Source organism: Salmo salar, chromosome 06 (assembly GCF_965601325.2).
Source record: "Salmo salar chromosome 06, fSalSal1, whole genome shotgun sequence".
NCBI classification, from domain to species: domain Eukaryota; kingdom Metazoa; phylum Chordata; class Actinopteri; order Salmoniformes; family Salmonidae; genus Salmo; species Salmo salar.
The window spans coordinates 74,353,552-74,372,104 of record NC_138296.1 but is presented as its reverse complement, the minus strand read 5'-3'; the positions used below and the strand labels follow the sequence as shown (position 1 = coordinate 74,372,104).

Sequence of the window (18,553 nt, the reverse complement as noted above, 5' to 3'; positions counted from 1 at the left end):
GCAAAGGAGCCTTACTCCAAGCAGTGGGGCCTAAGGGCAGGGCTGCTGGGCAAGCTAATTGCCTCGTCTCATCTGCTGTACTTATCCACAACAAATCCAAATTGAGTCTCGAAAGGTGTGTCATTTACAGTTGATTAGTAAACATCTATAACATTCTGTGGATCACAATGAAAATTCACTCTGTGGGGATTTCTCAAAATCTTATTTGGGTAGTGCTTATAAATAATGCAATGTGTGAACACTGTACAGTAGAGAGGAGCACCATAAACCAAATTAGTGCAGTACAATAAATATTTTATTTACAAACTTAGGCAAGTAAAACAAATAATTGTATGAAATTGTATAGTATTTAAACAGTCTGAACATGTATGTAAAAAATATAAATGAAAAGTCCTGGAAAGGCATATACAGGAATCCCAGAGTCTTTGTCACGATATCAACTATGTTTTCCTGAGATCATTGATTATAATGTTATCTGTCAAAGCTATGAATATGGCTTGATTAAAACCCTGGGTTGTAAAGAAATCCCCTCTTTCACTGTCTGCTTGATGATGTCCTTCTTGTTAGACAGGTCATACCGGGGGCATATCTCAAACACCTAAGAGAGATCACACAATGGAATGATCTACACAAACATATTTTAAGGACAATTCCACCCTTTTTCAACATCAAATTCATCATCTCCAGCACCACCCCAACATTAACATATCATCTCCAGCACCACCCCAACATTAACCTATCATCTCCAGCACCACCCCAACATTAACGTATCATCTCCAGCACCACCCCAACATGAACATATCATCTCCAGCACCACCCCAACATGAACATATCATCTCCAGCACCACCCCAACATGAACATATCATCTCCAGCACCACCCCAACATGAACATATCATCACCAGCACCACCCCAACATGAACATATCATCACCAGCACCACCCCAACATGAACATATCATCACCAGCACCACCCCAACATGAACATATCATCTCCAGCACCACCCAAACATGAACATATCATCTCCAGCACCACCCCAACATGAACATATTATCTCCAGCACCACCCCAACATGAACATATCATCTCCAGCACCACCCAAACATTAACATATCATCTCCAGCACCACCCCAACATTAACATATCATCTCCAGCACCACCGCAATATTAACATATCATCTCCAGCACCACTACAACATTAACATATCATCTCCAGCACCACCCCAACATTAATATATCATCTCCAGCACCACCCCAACAGCAGATTTCTGTTTTGGAGTAAAAAATGATAGAAGAAGATAAGTGTTTCCGATGACATCATCCGGAGAGAAGGATGACATAATCTGGTGTGCAGCATGTGATTTTAACCAAGTAAAAGCTGGCAATTTTAATAACGTTGGATATATGTCCTCTTACTCTATTGTAGATTTGCACATCCGCCAGGTCTGTGTATTTCAGCAGTGTTTCTCTCTCGCTCAGCTGGCAGTCTGTTGGAGGCTTCCTGATCATCTTAACCAATGGCTCGTCGTCTAAGCTGTCACCAGACTCATCCACCAAGCCTGATTATCAAATTACATAATTAAATCAAATTAGATTGCAAATTCGTATATTGTGACATAGTTTCTAAATCACAGGCCTAATCCTAATTCCTACAAAGCACGCCTGGCTCTGGTCTGGGATGGGACAAAGACAAAGTCCCCTTATTTGAGATTACAAGGGGAAAAATGTTAGATGGGATGTGCACTGTATTCTGACTGACACAGGGATATGTCAAGAGCTTGACATGAACATTTTTAGCCACTTGTCCATCGGACAAGTAGGACAAAAGCTGAAGTTACTTGTCCCAAAGAAACAAAAGGTCTGTAACGCCAACGGCCAAAAGGGTGACTGAAAATTAGTGAAGTACATAGGAGGGATCTGAAATCATTTTTTGTGCTTGCCCATTGACGATGTAATCGCCTCTAGCGGCCATCCTAATTTTATTTTATTTCCGTACAATAAAAGTTGTGCTCGCATGTTACGTATGCTATCCTGCCTCTCGTGGGCTCGTGAAATACTCAACGAATTGTGTGATGGGTGGGAATGTGCGGATTTCACCATTCCCTTCTCCAGCCATTGTATTGGGCAGTTCAATGTCTCAGTCCCTGGAGCACACACTTTGTGCTATCCAGGAGCATGAGTGCAGGACATCAAAACGCAGCTCCCAAACATTTTAAACCAGCATCAGGAAATTGAGTCTATCATAGTTCCTGTGGGATTCAATGACATTATGAAGGGCAGCTCAGAACAGCTGAAAATGGATTTTAAAGAACTGATTGGGCCACTACTTGACACCAACAAACGGCTCATAATATCTGTCTCGCTGCCTAAATCGTGGCATTGAATGGTTCAGCAGACTTTTAGCCCTCCATAACTGGCTTCGAGACTAGTTGTCATAATGCTTCAGCAAATGTACATTATCCCAGGGGCGTTGGAAGACACAATGTAAGTAACCTAATTTATTTCCCTCTTACTGCCTTGAATGTCTCTGCTGATCCCACAGCTTATGTATGCAGTAATCATGTGCTTATGAACCAGAGTGATACTGTTAGCACTGAGGTGGTGTGCTCTAGTTGGAAGTCCACTGTGTGCAGCTCCTCCTGCACCAAGATAAATAACATGAGCATGTCTACCTCTGCTAAGTTTCCCAGTAAAGCAATATAAACAATCAAGCATCCAAGAAAAGTGCAACAAATAACCCACGTTAACATATGTAGCTGAAGAAACAAGGTTCATGAAATCAATCATTTGCTAGTAACAGGTGACATTCATATTCTGACAATCTCTGAAACTCACGTAGATGATACAGTGGTAGCAATACATGGTTATAAGAGCTACAGAAAATACGGAAATGCCAAAGTTGGAGCTGTGGCCGTTTATATTCAGAACCACATTTCTGTAAAACTTAAGAGAGGATCTCATGTTAAATACTGTTGAAGTAATAAGGCTACAATTTCATCTGCCTCGCCTAAAGCCCATTCTGGTGGGAAGCTGCTATAGACCACCAAGTGCTAACAGTCAGTATCTGGATAACATATGTGAAATGCTTGATAAGGTATCTGATATCAACAAAGAGGTATATTATCTGGGTGATTTAAATATTGACTGGCTTACATCAGGCTGACCACTCAAGAGAAAGCTTCAAACTGTAACTAGTGCCTGCAACCTGGTTCAGGTTATTAGTCAACCTACCAGGGTAGTTACAAACAGCACAGGAATGAAATCATCAACATGTATTGATCACATCTTTACTAACACTGCAGAAATGTACTTTAAAGCAAGCAGCATCCAAATCCATCGGATGTAGTGATCACAATATAGTAGCCATGTCTATGAAAAGGCTGGGCCTAATATAGTGTTTAAGAGGTCAAACAAGTTTTGTAGTGATTCCTATGTTGTAGATGTAAAGAATATTTGTTGGTCCGTGGTGTGTAATGAAGAGCAACCAGACGCTGCACTTGACACATTTATGAAATTGTCGTGAGGTCGTGTGTTCGAATCTCATCATGGACAACTTTAACGTTTTAGCTAATTAGCAACTTTGCAACTATACAAATACTTTTAAACTACTTTGCAACTATTTAGCATGTTAGCTAACCCTTCCCCTAACCTTAACCCTTTAACCTGTTGGGGGTAGGGGGCAGTATTTACACGGCCGGATAAAAAACGTACCCGATTTAGTCTGGTTATTACTACTGCCCAGAAACTAGAATATGCATATAATTATTGGCTTTGGATAGAAAACACTCTAAAGTTTCTAAAACTGTTTGAATGGTGTCTGTGAGTATAACAGAACTCATATGGCAGGCAAAAACCTGAGAAGATTCTGTACAGGAAGTGCCCTCTCTGACCATTCCTTGAGCTTCTTGACTCTGTTTATTGAAGACTGAGGATCTTTGCTGTAACGTGACACTTCCTACGGCTCCCATAGGCTCTCAGAAGGCGGGAAAAAGCTGAATGATGTAATTCCAGCCACTGGCTGAAAAACATTAGCGCTTTTGGCAAGTGCTCTATCAGAGGACAATGGGCTGAGGCGCGTGCACGAGTCGACCCCATGTTTTTATTTTCTTTCGTCTTTGAACCTAAACACAGATTCCCGGTCGGAATATTATCGCTTTTTTACGAGAAAAATGGCATAAAAATTGATTTTAAACAGCGGTTGACATGCTTCAAAGTACGGTAATGGAATATTTCGAATTTTTTTGTCACGAAATGCGTCGTGCGCGTCACCCTTCTTTACCATTCGGATAGTGTCTTGAACGCACGAACAAAGCAGAGGATATTTGAACATAACTATGGATTATTTTGAACCAAACCAACATTTGTTATTGAAGTAGAAGTCCTGGGAGTGCATTCTGACGAAGACAGCAAAGGTAATAACATTTTTCTTATAGTAAATCTGATTTTGGTGAGTGCTAAACTTGGTGGGTGTCTAAATAGCTAGCCCTGTGATGCCGGGCTATCTACTGAGAATATTGCAAAATGTGCTTTCACCGAAAAGCTTTTTTAAAATCGGACATAGCGAGTGCATAGAGGAGTTCTGTATCTATAATTCTTAAAATAATTGTTATGTTTTTTGTGAACGTTTATCGTGAGTAATTTAGTAAATTCACCGGAAGTTTGCGGGGGGTATGCTAGTTCTGAACGTCACATGCTAATGTAAAAAGCTGGTTTTTGATATAAATACGAACTTGATTGAACAAAATATGCATGTATTGTATAACATAATGTCCTAGGGTTGTCATCTGATGAAGAGCATCAAAGGTTAGTGCTGCATTTAGCTGTGGTTTGGGTTTATGTGACATTATATGCTAGCTTGAAAAATGGGTGTCTGATTATTTCTGGCTGGGTACTCTGCTGACATAATCTAATGTTTTGCTTTCGTTGTAAAGCCTTTTTGAAATCGGACAGTGTGGTTAGATTAACGAGAGTCTTGTCTTTAAAATGGTGTAAAATAGTCATATGTTTGAGAAATTGAAGTAATAGCATTTCTAAGGTATTTGAATAACGCGCCACGGGATTCAACTGGCTGTTGAGTAGGTGGGACGATTTCGTCCCGCCGACCCTAGAGAGGTTAATTAATCAAAGCAACAATAAATTGGAATTCGTAACATGTCCTACGTTTCACAAATTCAGCAAAATGTATACGAATGTTACATATTGTACGAATTTCAATTCGTATCATATCATACGAATTGTAATCACAAATTAATACATACCATACAAAACATAACACACTAAATCAAATGTTTCGGATTTATGTACAGAATAATACGAAATGCTCTGAGACCAGGTTGCATTGGCTATCTGTGTGTATGTGTGCTGAAGAGGTCGCAGATGGAACGAGTGACTCACAGTCAACGAGCCTCGCTGGTTGTGTGTATTATGGGTTGTAAATCAGCGTGGGCTGCAGAGCAATTGTGCTGTCCTCAGAACTGGATAATTATAAATTGATTCACATTTTTGCCTAGGCTACTATATGCGTTGTAGGTAGCCCATTGATAGAATAATATGAAAATTGGCCTAGCCCTAGGCCAACTACGCATTATTTATTTCATAAACTTTCATCAGCAGTAGGTTAACTTTTCTTTTGACTCATTCGATTTTTCTATCTTGGTATCGTTTGCTCAATTTCCCTTCTTGTGGCCTAAAATTATTGGTCATTCAAAATAAATCTGATTGAGAATAGTATAGACTCTGACTTTCATTATTATTCCCATTTAAAAGCTACAACTTTAGGACATTAAACACTGTATTAGAATAGTTTGGAAAATACTCATCATTTTAATTGTCTTAATGCTTTTATGATATTTTAATTAGTAGGATTAGGCTTTTGGTCGGTGGTGTCACGACTTCTACCGAAGTCGATGCCCCTCCTTGTTCGGCGGTCGACGTCACCGGTCTTCTAGCCATCATTGATCCATTTTCCATTGGTTTTGTCTTGTCTTCCTACACACATGGTTTCAATCCCATTAATTACATGCTGTGTATTTAACCCTCTGTTTCCCCTCATGTCCTTGTCGGAGATTGTTAGTGGTTATTGTGTTCGTGTATTTGTATTGGTGTGCGACGGGTATGTTTACCCATGTTTATTTCTATGTACAGTGAGGGAAAAAAGTATTTGATCCCCTGTTGATTTTGTACATTTGCCCACTGACAAAGAAATTATCAGTCTATAATTTTAATGGTAGGTTTATTTGAACAGTGAGAGACAAAATAACAACAAAAATATCCAGAAAAACACATGTCAAAAATGTTATAAATTGATTTGCATTGACCCCCTCTCAATCAGAAAGATTCCTGGCTCCCAGGTGTCTTTTATACAGGTAACGAGCTGAGATTAGGAGCACACTCTTAAGGGAGTGCTCCTAATCTCAGTTTGTTACCTGTATAAAAGACACCTGTCCACAGACGCAATCAATCAGATTCCAAACTCTCCACCATGGCCAAGACCAAAGAGCTCTCCAAGGATGTCAGGGACAAGATTGTAGACCTACACAAGGCTGGAATGGGCTACAAGACCATCGCCAAGCAGCTTGGTGAGAAGGTGACAACATTTGGTGCGATTATTCGCAAATGGAAGAAACACAAAATAACTGTCAATCTCCCTCGGCCTGGGGCTCCATGCAAGATCTCACCTCGTGGAGTTGCAATGATCATGAGAACGGTGAGGGAATCAGGTCCCCCTGCTCAAGAAAGCACATATACATGCCCGTCTGAAGTTGGCCATTGAACATCTGAATGATTCAGAGGACAACTGGCTGAAAGTGTTGTGGTCAGATGAGACCAAAATGGTGCTCTTTGGCATCAATTCAAATCGCCGTGTTTGGAGGAGGAGGAATGCTGCCTATGACCCCAAGAACACTATCCCCACCGTCAAACATGCAGGTGGAAACATTATGCTTTGGGGGTGTTTTTATGCTAAGAGGACAGGACAACTTCACCGCATCAAAGGGACGATGGACGGGGCCATGTACTGTCAAATCTTGGGTGAGAATCTCCTTCCCTCAGCCAGGGCATTGAAAATGGGTCGTGGATGGGTATTCCAGCATGACAATGACCCAAAACACACGGCCAAGGCAACAAAGGAGTGGCTCAAGAAGAAGCACATTAAAGGTCCTGGAGTGGCCTAGCCAGTCTCCAGACCTTAATCCCATAGAAAATCTGTGGAGGGAGCTGAAGGTTCAAGTTACCAAACGTCAGCCTCGAAACCTTAATGACTTGGAGAAGATCTGCAAAGAGGAGTGGGAAAAAATTCCTCCTGAGATGGTAGCCAACTACAAGAAACGTCTGACCTCTGATTGCCAACAAGGGTTTTGCCACCAAGTACTAAGTCATGTTTTGCAGAGGGGTCAAATACTTATTTCCTTCATTAAAATGCAAATCAATTTATAACATTTTTGACATGCGTTTTTCTGGATTTTTTTGTTGTCATTCTGTTTTTCACTGTTCAAATAAACCTACCATTAAAATTATAGACTGATCATTTCTTTGTCAGTGGGCAAATGTACAAAATCAGCAGGGGATCAAATACTTTTTTCCCTCACTGTACGTTGGTTTTGTGGAGTTTGTTTTATAAATATTAAACAACTCCAGTTCCACCAAGGTGGTTTCTCCTGCGCCTGACTTCCCTGCCACCTACACACACTACAATGACAGGTGGCAAAAGGAGGATTTCTTTCCCGGCCTCGCATGCATGCATCCTTTCTGTGTTATAATGCTTTGCTCAACTATACGGTTTGTAAAAATGTCTCATTTGATTTCTATATCTTGCTATTGTTTCTTATATCCCTTTCATTATTACCTTAGGGCTCCCATGTTTTTGGGTTATTCAAAAACAAGTTAAAACTTGTTTGATCATGAACTAGCGCAGCAGGAAAAGTCTTGCATTCCTTAAACTGAAAGAGTTGCTTAATAGGCCAAGTCATATTTATATCAAATGGAGAGAAAATATAAAATGTGGGCTTCTATAACAATAAAACACCAGAGTGTCCTCTATAAAAAATAGTTTTGGGCCATTGGCCCATGTCATCCAACATTCTAGAGAGCGAAAAAATATATATATATATTTTCCGACTGGATATTCTGCGCTGCTTTGGTGAGACTCTTAGTATCTACATTCTTCTCTTGCTTTGTGTAAATATAAAATATTTATTGAAATAGGTTATAGCAAATAGGAATATAAGCAATTTAGTAAGAATGTCAGAGCAGCTTACCGATCACTGTACCTGTACACAGCCAATCTGTAAATAGCACACCCAACTACCTCATCCTCATATTATTACTGAAATTAAAATAAAAGTAAAAAACCATGCACTGCCCTGATGTGTGGTGCCTTTTCCAATTCTGATCAAAATTAAAAGCATTAAGAGGGTTTGATATTGTGATTTTTTTTTTACTTGTCCATTCAGACAACTGAAATCTATATTCTGGTTGTCCGACAGTTTTTTTTTAATTGCCCCGGAGAAGCGGACAAGCCATAATGTCAAGCCCTGTATGTATTGTTTACTCACCTCTTGTCAGCATGAAAAAACTATATTTGAAGCACAACTAAAATCTCTGTAGTAAAGGCATAGATTTGCTAAAAATTCTAATGAGACCATTCTAACCTGTGTTTCTGTGGTTAGACACTTCGATTGGGCCCAATAGTGCAATTAAAAATATTTCGCCATGAGGTGACTGTTTCTCTGGTAGCAGTGACTTTGAAGATGCTTTTCCTCTCACAGCTTGTGAAGTTTCAGGTAACTGCAGCAAAACAGAGATAAACACGTGTATGAACAGAGGCTACAGTCTCCCCCTGATTTACAATAGATTCTGATGTTGGTCTTGGAATTCTGTTCCATATAAGGCCAAATGATAAGTACCTCTCCTTCTTTGTCAACATATTCTAAATCTGATGTCCAACAATTCATCAGGGCCGTCTGATAAGGTTGAAGAATCGTCTGTTATCTCCTGGGACGCTTCCGATATATCGTCAGGGCCCGAAGTCTCATCCCATCTCTCAATGGAGTCATGGCTGTGACCTCTTGGAAAATGCTGCAATGAAGTCATCAGAACAGAAAAATGATGAAGGCTTCAATGTAAAACTTCTAATTACAAACTGCTAACATAATAGAAATGACAAACACACTTCAATTGAACTATAGCTGGCTCTTGTGATCTGGGTGGGTATATGAAAAGTGGAGCATGACAGTCTTTCCTTGATAATGATCATCTAATGTTGATTATTGGCATTATTATAAATATTTGGGTCTATCGCAGATATGTCTGACGACATTCAACTCCTCCTTAATTTCCTCCTATTTTTTTAACCACCACATCTAATATCTCCTCTTTCTTCATAACAGACTCTGATGGCAGAGAAACTGGCAGAACTAACCCAGGCAGCACCGGTTTGGCGTCAGATTCCACCTGTGAATCAGAAGATCAACATGTACCAATACAATGGTGACATGATGTTATATTCATTTTGTGTAAATTAATCACGGGATATTCCGAGACTCAAAGTAATTATTAAAGAGAACTTGCCTTTAATGCCTTCTTATTGTCATAAGACCTGTTTGTCACACTTGTCTGTCACAAGTTCGGGTCGTTTTTCCTTTATCACAGGGTCCAGCAGAACCAACCTCGGGCCTCATCTTTCCCCTCCCACACCATACGGATCTAGCCATGACATGGTGGTCAAATAGAAAGATACCTGTCCTCCTGAACCCATCCATCACAGTCCTCTCAGTTTCAAAAGCACCCTACGTCTGCTTCAACACTGTGGCAACTATGTGCCTATGGACAAAGTCCCTATAAGGAGGGGGGATGTCACAAGCATCCCTGAAAAACTCAGCCTTGACGAGCCCAAAGAACTCCATGGTTAGTGACTGCAGGACAGGGGGAAAGTCTGGTGGCAGGTAGATACTGAACAATATCACACCCTCACTGCCTGCTTCATTGATAATATCAGAGTCCAGTAGATCTGTTTCTCCTTTGACAAACAGCATAAGTGGACGGTCCTTCATGGGAAATATATTTTTAAAAATGATACCACCCTTTGAAAAACGTTTTGTCCAAATCCCCAGTTTCAGATGAGTAGTGGAACACTTCATCAGGGTAAGCTGAATGAAATAAGTTGAGACTAGACATTTGGTCTGACCCTTTGAAGAAGACACTGGATGGTATAGCATCTGCAGCAGCGTTGTAGCAGGCCATTAGTGAACATTTGCCCCGTCTGCTTGACCTCTGCCCATCAACATACTTTACAGCTATAGATTTGTCTGTGTTTTAGCTTTAAGTTGTATGACTCTAGGGTCACATCAAGGAGTTTGAAGTAGCGGGTGACTAGAGGAGAGGTAAAGAGTGCTTCGTCCATTGAGCTAACAGTAGTTATACTATAGTACTTCCCGCAATCGGTCAATTTAAGATATTTCCTTTGGGTGCAGTATTCTTTCTTTCTGTAATGTAACGTAAAGTCTATTGAAACAATAACCAACAACCCCAAGTCATAAAATAACAATATACCTCAAATACATAGCTAGGTTGGAGTTATAGAGGCGGCAGATAGCCTAGTGGTTAGAAAGGGTAGAAATATTGCTGGATTGAATCCCCGAGCTGACAAGGTAAAAAATCTGTCGTTCTGCACCTGAACAAGGCAGGTGCAGAACTGTTCCCCGGTAGGCCGCCATTGTAAATAAGAATTTGTTCTTAACTGACTTGCCTAGTTAAATAAAGGTTAAATAAATAAAATAGAATGACTTGCAGAGATTTAATGCAGTGATTTAAAAAAAAATAAAAAATTGATTTCAACTTTATTTAACCAGGTAGGCTAGTTGAGAACAAGTTCTCATTTACAACTGTGACCTGGCCAAGATAAAGCAAAGCAGTGCGACACAAACAACAACACAGAGTTACACATGGAATAAACAAGCGTACAGTCAATAACACAATAGAAAAAAAATAAAGTCTATATACAGTGTGTGCAAATAACGTGAGGAGGTAAGGCAATAAATAGGCCATAGTAGCAAGTAATTACAATTTAGCAAATTAACACTGAAGTGATAGATGTGCAGATGATGATGTGGAAGTAGAAATACTGGTGTGCAAAAGAGCAGAAAATTAAATAAAAACAATATGGGGATGAGGTAGGTAGATTGGATGGGCTATTTACAGATGGGCTATGTACAGCTGCAGCGAATCGGTTAGCTGCTCAGATAGCTGATGTTTAAAGTTAGTGAGGGAAATATGTCTCCAGGTTCAGCGATTTTTGCAATTCGTTCCAGTCATTGGCAGCAGAGAACTGGAAGGAAAGGCGGCCAAAGAGGTGTTGGCTTTGGGGATGACCAGTGAGATATCCTGCTGGAGCGTGTGCTACAGGTGGGTGTTGTTATCATGACCAGTGAGCTGAGATAAGGCGGAGCTTTACCTAGCAAAGACTTATAGATGACCTGGAGCCAGTGGGTCTGGCAACGAATATGTAGTGAGGGCCAGCCGATTAGAGCATACAGGTCGCAGTGGTGGGTGGTATATGGGGCTTTGGTGACAAAACGGATGGCACTGTGATAGACTGCATCCAGTTTGCTGAGTAGAGTGTTGAAGGCTATTTTGTAAATGACATCGCCAAAGTCGAGGATCGGTAGGATAGTCAGTTTTACTAGGGTATGTTTGGCGGCGTGAGTGAAGGAGGCTTTGTTGCGGAATAGAAAGCCGATTGTAGATTTAGTTTCGGATTGGAGATGTTTAATGTGAGTCTGGAAGGAGAGTTTACAGTCTAGCCAGACACCTAGGTATTTGTAGTTGTCCACATATTCTAAGTCAGAACCGTCCAGAGTAGTGATGTTAGTCGGGTGGGCGGGTGCGTGCAGCAAACGGTTGAAAAGCATGCATTTAGTTTTACTAGCATTTAAGAGCAGTTGGAGGCCACGAAAGGAGTGTTGTATGTCATTGAAGCTCGTTTGGAGGTTTGTTAACAGTGTCCAAAGAAGGGCCAGATTTATACAGAATGGTGTCGTCTGCATAGAGGTGGATCAGGGAATCACCCGCAGCAAGAGCGACATCGTTGATATATACAGAGGACAGAGTCGGCCCGAGAATTGAACCCTGTGGCACCCCCATAGACTGCCAGATGTCCGGACAACAGGCCCTCCGATTTGACACACTGAACTGTGTCTGAGAAGTAGTTGGTGAACCAGGCGAGGCAGTCATTTGAGAAACCAAGGCTGTTGAGTCTGCCAATAAGAATGCGGTGATTCACAGAGTCGAAAGCCTTGGCCAGGTCGATGAAGACGGCTGCACAGTACAATCTTTTATCGATGACGGTTATGATATCGTTTAGTACCTTGAGCGTAGCTGAGGTGCACCCATGACCAGCTTGGAAACTGGATTGCACAGCGGAGAAGGTACGGTGGGATTCGAAATGGTCAGTGATCTGTTTAACTTGGCTTTCGAAGACATTAGAAGGGCAGGGCAGGATGGATATAGGTCTATAACAGTTTGGGTCTAGGGTGTCACCCCCTTTGAAGAGAGGGATGACCGCGGCAGCATTCCAATCTTTAGGGATCTCGGACGATACAAAAGATAGGTTGAACAGACTGGTAATAGGGGTTGCAACAATGGCGGCAGATAATTTTAGAAAGAGAGGATCCAGATTGTCTAGCACAGCTGATTTGTACAGGTCCAGATTTTGCAGCTCTTTCAGAACATCTGCAATCTGGATTTGGTTGAAGGAGAAGCTGGGGAGGCTTGGGAAAGTAGCTGCGGAGGGTGCGGAGCTGTTGGCCCGGGGTTGGGGTAGCCAGGAGGAAAGCACGGCCAGCCGTTGAGAAATGCTTATTGAAATTTTCGATTATCGTGGATTTATCGGTGGTGACAGTGTTTCCTAGCCTCAGTGCAGTGGGAGGAGGTTCTCTTGTTCTCCATGGACTTTACAGTGTCCCAAAACTTTTTGAAGTTAGAGCTACAGGATGCAAATTTCTGTTTGAAAAGGCTAGCCTTTGCTTTCCCGACTGACTGTGTGTATTGGTTCCTGAACCAAGGGCTATATCTGTTCTTCTCTGGAGGTGGTTTTGCTTATCACGTGGTCTGGTATACCGCTAGTAAACAAAAAAGATAGAATAAGATGTTTTAAAATCCAATAGGCTATTCTGTAGAGATTTGACTATGAAAGTCTGCAATTGGGCTGCTGGCTTTCCTGAATTAGCTCGCTCGACTAACGTTTAGCAGACAGACTCGTTCTCAAGACTATAGAAAGCTGCATTCATTACTATCGTGTAGATCTAGACTTTATTTTTTCCTAATCCTTCGAAATGAATTTATTTATCGGTAGATTGATAGTTCGACATGCAATTTTTTAAAGTTTTTGTATAATTAATTGATCTATGTACTTACATTGCAAAAAGCCATGCCCGCTCCTGAATCGGATGTTGACTATTTTATCATTACGTGCCTGCTGCGTGAAGACGACATCAACTAGCGTCTCAGCTAACGATATCAAAATGATACAAGTTGCTAATTTCAAGTTGCTAATCAAGAATCGCATTACTACCTAATATCAAAAAGTGGCATGAAGATATGGTATACGATTACTTAGAGATGTAATAAGAGTAGTTTTATGAAAACTTCACAGGCCAAACTTCCTAGATTGAAGATGTATTCATTTTTTGATCTAACTCGCAAACTTCTATAAGGAAGGAACACCCCAACCCACATGACAACCATTGTCCAATGGGAACACACATCCCTAGGATCATCTCTCAGTTTAGAATAGAGGGAGAAGCAACAGCGGACAACGCATAGGGAGGTTGATTGAAAGACAAGAGGAGAGATGTGTAGGAAAAAAGTAGTTTACATCCATTTGTAACTGTAATATAAACGGACAAGTAGCTGGATTAATATAGTCGTGGAGTTTGAGCAATCGAGTCACGTCAACGCTACGGTAATTAGCCAAGAATTGAAGTTTCTTGCGGAGTTGTTGTTTATGGGACAGCTGAAAGTTTGTGGCTCTTTCGTCACTCAGACCGCGACACGGTCTTCTTGCTATGTTAGGAGTTGTCTTAACAGCTACACTGAATCCCACCATCAGCATGACCAGTCTGTGAAATCAGTCCCTCAGATAGTATTTCTTCATTCATTAGGTTTGCTTTTGGTTTATCAAGCTGAACCTTACTAGCTGGCTTGTTTTCCTTTGCTGACAAAGCTGGCTAGCTAGCGGCTAACTTAGGCTAAATAGCTGGTCAGCCAAGTTATTATTAGGCTATTGGTGTTACAATGACTCAACATAGCTAAACTAGCTCGCTCTTTAGCTTAGGTATTGAACTGAGCTAAGCTACTGTAGATAACCCATTTTCCTTTCCAAATTATTCCTTGCTACACTGTTGCTACTTGAGGAATGAATGGCTGGGTTTGATATTTTTTCAACCAAATTGAAATGATTAGTGTACTGTATTGTATGCACCTGCTTGTACACACGAATTAACATTAATTCCTGTGTATATTGTCTCCTTTTCCCTACCAGTGTTGCGGACTCTCCCCTTCCCACCACCACACCTCCCTGCTCCTCCTTACACCCCTCCAGAAACTCCACTCCCCATCTTAAAGATGGAGCTGCAACATACCCACTGTGTGACCTGCCTGAGTCAGCGGTGCATGACCAGGCCTGAACCAGGTATCTCCTGTGACCTGGTCACCTGCCCCTTGGTCTGCGGGGCCATCTTCCACACCTGCAAAGGACCCGAGCACCGCCTCCTCTGCCCCCTGGAGAGGGTGCCCTGCCTGAACAGTGGCTTTGGCTGCCCTGCCACCCTGGTGCGGACCCGGATTCCCGCGCACCTGGAAGTGTGCCCAGCGGGCGTGGTGTGCTGCACCATGGAGTGGAACAGGTGGCCGATCAGCTGCCTGGACTACACCTCATACGAGAGCCTGAGCTGGGGGGTGGAGGAGACAGAGCAGCTGGACATGGCGCTCGCTCTGCAGGACCAACACACGCTGATCGAGTCCCTCAAGGTGGTCGCCATGGCGCCCACGGTCGAAAGACAGCCAACGGTTGTCGCCGTAGAGAGCGAGAAGGACACTGCTTCGGACTCAGCTGTGCTGGTGGTGGCCGACCCAATAGCTGCCACTTCTGAGTCACCGCCACCGTTGACGCCGCAGTCACCGCCACCGTTGACGCCGCAGTCACCGCCACCGTTGACGCCGCAGTCACCGCCACCGTTGACGCCGCAGTCACCGCCACCGTTGACGCCGCAGTCACCGCCACCGTTGACGCCGCAGTCACCGCCACCATTGACACCACTGCTGGGCTCAGCAAAGGATAAAATTGCCAACGGAATAAATGGTTTGAACGAGGAGCGGTATAGCAAGCTGTACGAGGCCACAGTGGAGACGGCGAGGAGCCTTGCCGCCGCGTTGGACGTCCTCAGCAGCGCTAACAACACCTCTGACAACAACACAGAGCAACACATCAACGGAGGAGCAGTGCTGGAGCCTCAGCGTAGCGAGAACAGCAGTGACAGGAATGAGGAGCTGCTGCTTCACAACAGACTGGAGGTCAAAGGTCCTGTAGCTGAGGGTGTGAATTTGAAGGAGTGCTATGGACAGCTGCACCAACTCCACCAGGCTACAATCCAGCTGAGGAGGAGCCTGGTCACAGCCCTGGGTGACCTCGGCAACACAGTCAAATACACAGACCCAATCAACGGAGCCCCCTCTCACCCTCAGGCAGAACCTAACAGCAGCTTCCACCAATTGGAAGATGCAGACTCAATGAATGTTGAGATGAAAGATGCTGAGGCAGGGTCATCAGTCGGACCACTGAGAGTGGTCAGCAGAACCGACAGTGAGGTTGCCATGAATGTTGTTGTTGATGGCAACATGCAGATTGAGCTTTTAGGTAGGGCCTCAAAGAGTGTTGAGGGGATAGATGGACAGAGCCTATGTAATGGTTGTTTGAGTGGGAAAGGCTCCCAGAAGAGGCCACAGGAGCAGGTCTTAGGTTCAGATTCAGCAGACCAGCAACAGCCTGGAACCAGTTGGTCCTCCAGTGAAACAGTATGCCTAGTCAAGGTGCAAGATGACTTGAATCTGTCACCTGTGCCTCAAGGGTCCTGTGGGTCTCAGTCACAGCCACAACCCCAGTCTCACCCAGACCCTCCACTAGCACCACCCCTACATATCCACCAGGGTATTGCACACAGGGCCAGCCACGTGGTGCTAGAGGACAGAGGGCTGGAGAGGAAGTTCCAGAACCACCAGTTGCTCAGAGGCTTGGGACAGTTTGCTCTGTCCAACGGACGAAGGGTCCGGGTTAGGTTTAGACCCAAAATGGAGGACAAGGCAGTGGATACGTCAGACCTGGAACAGGAGGACGACCCCATGGGCCTGGGGGAGATCGACCTGATCACCGCAGCCCTCCTCTTCTGCCTGGAGGAGTCTCGCAAGTGCCGCAGGATCTCTGAAACGACCTATGTAGACGGCTTCCACGTTGACTTCGGCACGCAGACCTTCACTTTCCCAGCGGCCATCTTGGTGACCAGCACAAGGGTGGGCGACGTAGCGTCTGCGGCTGCCTGCGACCACGCGCCCCAACTATCCTACCCTAGCCCCTTCCGCACCCTCCGCCTGGACCTGGTTCTAGAGGAGGTTCCACAGATCCGGAACATGCCATGTAATCGGCTCCAGCAAATGTTCTCCTTCGTTTGTGGCCAGCTGTTCCGCAGGGATGAGTACTCCTCCCACTTCAAGAACGTCCACGAAGACATCCACGCAGGCCTCAACGGTTGGATGGAGCACCGCTGTCCCCTGGCTTACTACGGCTGCAACTACTCCCAGCGCAGGTTCTGCCCCTCATCCCAGGGTTCAAAGGTCATCCATGACCGGAACCTTCGGTCATTTGGGGTGCAGCCAAGCCCCGTTGGGGGGGAACCGTTGGGCGAGTCCCAATCAGACCAGTTCAGTGGGCTTCCCTTTGAGGTGCTGGAACATGTGGCCCGCTTCCTGGACGGCTTCAGCCTGTGCCAGCTGTCCGTGGTGTCGCAGACCATGAGGGACGTGTGTGCTAGCCTGCTGCAGTCCCGGGGGATAGTGGAACTACGGTGGGAGAGGAGGCAGTACCCAAACGGAACCTTCTCATGGCAGATCAAAGACAGGGTAAATAACTCACATTTGTTGGCTGAAACTGGACCACCAGGTGTAAGATGTGCAAAAGTTTGATTTTTAGACCGCCAGTATTCTAGTTTACAGCCATATTTACAACCCACATCTGAGGATTTACATTCCCAGTCTAGGATTTTAGCGTGCCACTGCCACCATAGGGTCTTCTTATTTCGTCACTGACACATGTACAATAGCACTGATGTTAAATCCCTTACCCCATTTAAATGTTTGCATGTATAGGCTAATACTACTGGATTGAACTCTCTTGCCCTCTTATCAATACTCTCTTGTTCTGTTTGGGCAGGTGTGGAGATTCAGCACTGCCTTCAGCCCCGTTAGTGAGTGGCGGTTCGCCGAAGTCTCCAGCATGTCCGACCACCTGAGGACGTGCCGCTACAACACCGTCGAGCGCAAGATGGAGGCCGTTCCACTGCCGTCCATGTGCACAGCCAGAGACAGATCCCTCCTCTCCGTCTTGAAACTCCAGGAGCAACACATGACCTAACCTCTGTTAGCTACACTGTGTAATTTAATACCATAGGTTTTGATGTTACATGTATTTTTTATATTGAAAAAGAATGTGGGAGAATCTCAATTGCTTACTACTCGTGTCCTCTCCTCGCCTTCTCAAAACCCATTGGAGGAAAAGGTCAGAGAGGAGGAACCTCTGGCTTTCTCATCCAATGGGTTTTGAGGAGAGGACGTCAGCAGTATGCAATTGAGATTCTCCCTGTGTCCCGTGTTGTATGACGGTTGAAGAGCCTTAATGTATGAAATAATACTTGATCTGCTTGACACACGGTTACAGTAGGTTTCTTGACCTGCAGTGTATCCATACTAGATGTAAATTAGTACTATTTAACAATTTAACTTGCATGGTTTGGTGGTGTTTAAATCGTGCCCCTATTTTGGTAACATGATTTTCTTGGATAAATACTGACTATACATAGAAAGAAATATAAATATTTTCACTGTCTTGCCTTTCAGCAAGTTATTTTCCATATAGCACTTTAATGAAATGTGCAAGTCCCTGGTCACTCTTACACCAATGTACCAAAAGCATCCTCATTTTAATGAATATGGCGGGATCAGTATGTGATATGTGCAAACTGGACTTGAAGGACCAGTGGGTTGGACCAGAAAGTGACCACAACATACAAAACAAAGAAAGAGAAGTCATGCGTGGTCACATGGAGCTGTCCCAACAATGCATGTGATTTTGTTGCTGTTTAATAAAATGAATCTTCAATAACACCTTTCATGATCTTCCTTGTGTTTGTATAGCTCTTCGATATTTTTTTCATCAGCACCATAGACCTTCAGTGAATCAGACAAACTTTAATTTATTTGATCATTAAAAGTACATAAAGCTGCTCACTACCA

General features: G+C 43.5%; 1 protein-coding gene and 1 non-coding gene across 4 annotated transcripts; one reads left to right on the top strand and one right to left on the bottom strand.

Annotated features, from left to right (window-relative positions):
• Window positions 1-277: 277 nt before the first annotated feature.
• Window positions 278-13,701, bottom strand: LOC106607998 (uncharacterized). Of its 2 annotated transcripts, none has more exons than XR_014392733.1 (5): window positions 13,409-13,701; window positions 8,902-9,073; window positions 8,647-8,782; window positions 1,415-1,557; window positions 278-598 (listed from the first exon to the last, which is right to left on the bottom strand). It is a non-coding gene; the product is annotated as an uncharacterized LOC106607998 (transcript). The 2 variants fall into 2 exon arrangements; XR_014392734.1 differs by lacking the exon at window positions 13,409-13,701 and adding an exon at window positions 9,417-13,377.
• On the top strand, window positions 13,671-18,424 carry LOC106607997 (F-box only protein 30). Of its 2 annotated transcripts, none has more exons than XM_014205585.3 (3): window positions 13,671-13,955; window positions 14,535-17,164; window positions 17,475-18,424. In XM_014205585.3, the coding sequence occupies exons 2-3, from the start codon at window positions 14,618-14,620 to the stop codon at window positions 17,673-17,675; spliced, it is 2,748 nt and encodes a 915-aa protein (XP_014061060.3). In that variant the 5' UTR covers window positions 13,671-13,955; window positions 14,535-14,617; the 3' UTR covers window positions 17,676-18,424. The 2 variants fall into 2 exon arrangements, with proteins under 2 accessions (XP_014061060.3, XP_014061059.3); XM_014205584.3 differs by lacking the exon at window positions 13,671-13,955 and adding an exon at window positions 14,016-14,154.
• The last annotated feature ends 129 nt before the right edge of the window (window positions 18,425-18,553 follow it).

Excerpts from the sequence above, each read along its gene's own strand:
- LOC106607997 (XM_014205585.3), top strand. The coding sequence starts at position 14,618 with ATGGAGCTGCAACATACCCACTGTGTGACCTGCCTGAGTCAGCGGTGC. Across the intron at positions 17,165-17,474 it reads CATGGCAGATCAAAGACAGG|GTGTGGAGATTCAGCACTGC; the intron begins GTAAATAACTCA and ends CTGTTTGGGCAG.